At 48.7% G+C, this 6,000-nt stretch overlaps 1 protein-coding gene across 1 annotated transcript; it reads right to left on the bottom strand.

Moving 5' to 3' along the window:
- Positions 1-224: 224 nt before the first annotated feature.
- LOC125756708 (uncharacterized) lies at positions 225-2,007 on the bottom strand. The gene is made up of 2 exons (XM_049411619.1): positions 1,749-2,007; positions 225-1,712 (listed from the first exon to the last, which is right to left on the bottom strand). Exons 1-2 carry the CDS (start codon positions 1,878-1,880, stop codon positions 255-257), a joined length of 1,590 nt encoding a protein of 529 aa, XP_049267576.1. The 5' UTR covers positions 1,881-2,007; the 3' UTR covers positions 225-254.
- Positions 2,008-6,000: the final 3,993 nt, after the last annotated feature.

Raw genomic sequence — 6,000 nt, 5'->3', positions numbered from 1 at the left:
TGACGCAGAATTCCTGGGTTCGATTTCCACTCGAACAGAGTAATATTATATATTAGCACCTTTCGAATTTTCGCTCTTACAGCGCCGTTTTTTCGTTCACAACCAACGATGCCGACACCGACGCCGGAATTTCTGCGAAACGAACTCTAACGCTCGAGTATCACTGTAGAGAACGATAGTTTGTGCATAAGGAAAGAATGCCATTTAACGCACAGTGTGCTTTAAAAAAAATGAATTTATTTTGTGCTTGCGACTCAGGCTCGCGAGACGAGCAGCTCGCAGAAGCCTCCGAAGGCGAAGAAACCCGCGAGAGCCAGAGCGGCCCAGCGTGGCTGGACGGCAGTAGAGCTGGAGTGCAGTCGGTTGACGGAGCGACTGACGACGACGCAGTGGTCATTCTCTTCCATGGAGTCCGAGTTGCAAGTGCAGTGGCTAAGGATGCAGGTGGCGTTGTAGACAGCGCACTGGTTGTCGCTGTCGCAGCGAGAGTTGACGCCACTCTTCTTGACGCACACGTGCTGCGGCGTACGTCCAAAGCTCCTCTTGCAGGCGCACCAGCCCTGCTCAAGGCATTCGCTGTTGTTGGTAGTGTACTGGCATTGCTCGTGATGGTGACAGGGAGTCTCCAGGAACGATTCAGTTCGGCAAGTAGTGTGCACGGAGCTCAGCCTGACCGGGTAAGGTGAATCGCAGACGCACTTGCCGTTCCTGCAGATAGCATGACGGTCGTAGCAGTTTGCTGGCGGGCAGTCGTCAGTCAGCTGCGGCTCGATGACGTACTTCAGGCTGTGTTGCGTGTAGTCCACGGTGGCGGTGCAGTTGATTTCATACTTGCCTGTGCTGGTAGGTAGCTTCAGAAGGTGCTCTATCTCGATCTGCGAGACGCGAGAGCGGGTGCTTTTGTTTCCGGCTTCTGCGGCAGCGTTCATGTCCAGGATCTGCATGCTGTCGTACTCTTCGAGCGGGCGGCCGTTCAGGTACCAATGGAACGCCACCTGGTCTTCGAATGAGACGGACATGTAAAAGGCTACCTTGTCGTCACGGCTCAGGTCCCTCGTTTGCACGGTGAGTGTGGGCTGCTTGAGTAGGTAGGGCAGAGCCGAAATGTTTACCGGCTTACGACCTGCCACGATGACGAACGGCTGCACTTCGCCCCCAACGGTAGCGTTCTTGTCCATCGCTTCTCCGGCCATGAGCTGTTGGTCTTCGTGGCGTTGCATGTGAACCATGCTAAGCCAGCCGTCGCGATTCTTCTTACTGCGCATCATGTGCGAGCGCCGGAATCCGCGCGAGTAGAGCTTCTCGATGTCCTTGAGGAATGGCTGCAGCTTCTCCATATCGTCCTTCTTGAGGCGCGCCGCGCCCGAGACGTCCATGATCTCGTCGTCGTCGTCGTCGTCGTATTCCTCCTCGTAGTCGTCCCGCCTTCCACCGCGAACCTTGTGTGCTGACAGGGCTCGCAAACTGGCCGCGCTCTGCCGCTGGCCGCCAGGATAGACGCCCGTTAGGGTTCCGGGAGCCTGGGCGGCTTGCGGTAGCCCGCCCTGCTGCAGCCCGACGCTGGGAGCCTGGGCAGCTTGCGGCAGCCCGCTGCGCTGCAGCGCTACATCGGGAGCCTGGCCAGCCTGCGACAGCCCTACCTGTTGTAGACCGACGCGAGGAGCCTGCGGCTTGACCTGCTGTAGCCCGACGCCAGGAGCCTGCGGCCCAACCTGCTGTAGGCCGACGCCAGGAGCCTGCGGCCCGACCTGCTGTAGGCCGACGCCCCCGTTGTGCTTGGGCCCGCCGATGGAATTCGCTGCCGCGGGTGCATCGGCGACAGCCGCCAGCGGAATCGCCGCCGCCACCGCCAAGAGCAACACGGCTGACAGCGTGGCCATCCCTGGGGCAGCAGCTACGTTCCTGGGAGCTGGACGCCGGCAGATCACCGCCGATCGGGCTGAGCTTGAGAGCGCGTCTGGAACGTCCGAGAGCTTAGACGCGTCTGACCAGTATTCGCCGATCGCGTTCGGTTCTCGTGTCATGCGCTCGCGAGGCGTTTGGCACTTCATCCTTCACTGCTTCAGAGCTCCTCCAGCTCGTGGGGCCCAGATGAAAATGCGTCTTGTACTCATTTTTCTGTGATTTTCGCCTGTTTCATTGACTTACCACATGTAGATACTTTGCTCGACGTAATTTTTTGCGTGGTGCCAGTGTGCTGATTTACAGCAGTTCCCTTTTCTTTGTGAGAGCGGAAATGTACTCTCATATCTGCTCTCATATCTGCAATTTTGTTGGCAAACGACAACTACTTTATGACTATAGATGTCGAATTGGTAGAGAATAAGTGAAAAAAAATACTGCTTGCGGCTTTACTGTCGGGCGATAATCTCAAAAATATTTCTGCATGCTACCTTGCAGCTCTTTTGTTATTACAATGAAGACCTGCCTCAAGGCATGACTGTATGTGTGATGCTGGGCCTGTGTATGAAAAGACGCGAAGAGCTACCTTGCCAGTGACCGCGGCTGTTATTACATAATTGACTCAGACGCAATGTGGTGGGTAGTACGACAACTTAGTGGTACGAGGCGAAGAAGAAGGAAGTTTCATGAACTTATAAGTGCACTTCGTGCAGCATGTGCTGCGTCGTTCTCGTCTTCTGGCGCGCTTGATTCATGCGGCGCGTTCTTGAGTATCCGCGTGTGCCAGCATTGTTAAGGCACGCGAGGCATGGAATAATGATTGTGAAACATAAAAGATGACGACGATTCTGGCAGTTGACCTAACCATCTGCCTTTGCAATCTGGACCAGTAGCAGTTTTGCTGCAGTGCTCCACAGGGGTACTTATGTATTTACAGTGTATACACTAGCTGTGTGTAGATTAGAAGTCATGTTAGAAAATTTTACCTGCTTGGCTACGTCCCCGTTCTCTGTGTGTGCCCCGCCATCTTTAGTAACTGAAGATGATAAAGAAGAAGGTACACCTGCTTCCCACAAGGAACATCGTCGAGCCGAAATCGTTTTGTGCCAGAGTGCTTCCAAAGGTGCTCAGTCAGAGTGTTGTTAATATAAAGGAAAAAACATTCAAAGGAATTGCATGCCGAAGGAAGCAAGTTATTTTGAACCCGTATAAGTGCTTCGGCGCGTCTCATGCTTAAAATTGTTTTCGAAAGGGTAATGACAAGTGGTATTATTAACAGGTATGCTTAAATAATTAACGTGCGCATCGATTGCAATAAATATATGGCACGCCGGCCGGTGACTGACGCTTCAGATTGCGCCAAATAATATAGAGCTGGAGTATATATGAACATTTACAGGGGACGACCAGGAATGCCTTCGTGGATAGCGCGTTAATTCTGCGTATAGCGCCATTCCGAAAGAGGAGGCTTTTATTCTGACAGTCCGTATGCGGTCCTCAAGAGTGCTCCTTTCTGGCATCGATGTAGCACATCAGCATTCTCCCTCATTGAAAACACGCTAATGGTCATGCATTGTCAAAAAGGATGCCTGCTGGTCCAGTCCCGGCAACTATACGCATAGGATGTAGAGAACGGTCTGGCAAATAAAAGTTTATTCGTCATTATCGCGAAAGCTTGGGAGCTGTGAAGGTATGAAAATGAATTGCGGTGAATATCTAATAGATAACTTGTATCGATTTCGGAGCTGTGAAGAACGTCATTCGCAGCTTCGCCGAATACTTGCTGAATTTGTGCTCTATATATTTGTACATGAAGAGCCAGTGCATGGCAGTGGTGTGAAGTAGTGCGTTCATATATGAACAAATGAGAAACGCTGTGAATGGTGTAGGCGAGGCCAGAGTGATTGAATATGCGCTTTCCGCGGTCCTCACAATTTATGTCGTATAAGTTCAAGCAAAATAGGGCTGCACGCAGTTAACAAATAGAGCGTCGACAGCGCATGCAATCTGTCGTGACGTTATAAGGGTTTTTTTTTTACACAATTATTGTTATGCTCAGAATTTTGCGGATTGTTCTCGTCGTCGCCGTCGTCGTCTTTGTTGTTGTTGTTCCGAGTATTCACGGCACATACCCACAATGGAAGGTTGACCATGAATCGGACAACGACGAGATGAGTAAAAAAGTTGGAACTTATCACTTACAAATAAAACTTCTAGTGTGCGGAAAAGAAATAAAAAGAGTGCAGCAGATTGAACAGCAGATTCCGTTTCTACTCTTTCTTTCTTTATTCTCTCTTCTCTAACATCTGTAGCGGAACACGTTGATTAGCACAATGATCAGCACACATCTGTGTGCTGATCTTTGTGCTTCTTCTCTGACACATTAAGGTCGCGGCCGCGTTGTCCTTTCCGCGAACAGGTTGATGCGCAGATGTGCATGCTTTTACATTTACATGAGACGGGACTCCATTCGTGTGTAGTGGGCGGCAGTCTCACGCCGGTACTGACTGGAATGCACTAAAAGTCCCTAGATTTTTCCCTTCTAGTGACTTTAGGATGGTCTTTCGGTGCTGCTGGTCGTGTGGCGACAGTTTGTATATGTAGTTTGTCTGTGTACCGTGCTCTTCGGTATTTTCCTGTTGATTAGTCTTCCCCTCCCCCCCTTTTTTTAATGCGATGTATTTATTTGGCCAGCGAAACCTTGATTTGTTTTTTCAACGTCGTTCAAGACATTTGATCGCGAGAAATCGTTTATTTATTCTAATTCTTGTGCCCGAAGTGTCTTCAAAAATGGGATATACGATAGAATGTTGTACTGGTAAAACGAAAACGAAGTTGATGTAGCTACTTAATTACTACTAATTACTACTTTAATTATTGCAGATGCGCAGTTTCGAGGATTGTGGTTTAAACGTTAAACTCGGGGGACAGGCTGTGCCCACCTGTGATGTCTAATGGTAATCTAACCCTCTTGTGTAACTTCGGTATTCACCCGCCAGGGTAGCTTAGATGCTGAGGTGTCTCGCTGCTAAGCTCCAGGCTACGTGGGTTCGATTTCCAGCCACGGTGGCTGTACATCGATGGAAGCGAGGAAAAAGAAAAAAATAACCAGAGCACTTAAATTTTGGTGCATGCAAAATAACGCCAGATGGTCAAAATTAATCGGGGGCCCCCGCTGCAGCATGACCTGTAATCATGTCGGGGTTTCAGCACGCATGTGTAATTTAACCTAACTTTTATTTAATTGTTTATCTTAATTAACTTAAGTATTTCTAGTGACCATATGTAATTCGCCTAGAGCTTGACGTCAAGGAATTAAAAGATTACCCAGTGACGGAACTACCCTCACAGCGCAGAGTAACAAATGTTTTGATAGTTTGGATGCACGTATATCACAGGCGTTCCGTCGTTAGAAGGGAGAAAAAAAAACGGTTTCAATTATGTTTAATTTTAAATGGCTTCTATTTGTTTAAATTGTAATTAATGCGATGATCTCTGTGTGCCATGTATGCTTAGCATCAATTGCAGTGTACGATATTACGCAAATGAAAGTATAGGATATCCAGTACTAACAGTGTTGCCAGATGCCGCCGACTAGACAGGCGAATAATCACCACAAAAGAAGCCCAAAAAAGCGGCGGCACTCCAGTGAATAAGCCCAAAACAAGCGGAAGTTCAAAAAAATGTTCTAATTCTTGAAAATTATTTTATAGTGTAAAAAAAATGCTACAAGCACATATGGAACGTGAAAAAGTTTATTTATATGACTTTTTTCGTTATTGTTTATTCATTTCACATAATAAAAATAGGCGCTTGAATAACTGAAAACACTGAAGGTTGTTTCTTGCACTTCAACCGCACACTACACAGAGTCATCGTCACTGGTTTCCAATACATCTGGAAAATCCATGTCATCAAGTTCCGCGGAGCCATACATGTTCTTCGAATTGGACACGCGCGCCGCGCCGCGCAACCCACGTGGTTTTCGAGCCGGAGGCACAGACGGGCCTTCTACTTTACTGTTCACATGTAAACAAGAGAGAAGAATCTTCCCAGTCAAAATGACCGACTTCCCGCTTCGCGAGGCTTCACTGAAAG

This window comes from Rhipicephalus sanguineus, chromosome 1 (genome assembly GCF_013339695.2).
Source record: "Rhipicephalus sanguineus isolate Rsan-2018 chromosome 1, BIME_Rsan_1.4, whole genome shotgun sequence".
In the NCBI taxonomy this organism is placed as follows: Eukaryota; Metazoa; Arthropoda; class Arachnida; order Ixodida; family Ixodidae; genus Rhipicephalus; species Rhipicephalus sanguineus.
This window is presented reverse-complemented; position numbering and strand designations above follow the sequence as displayed.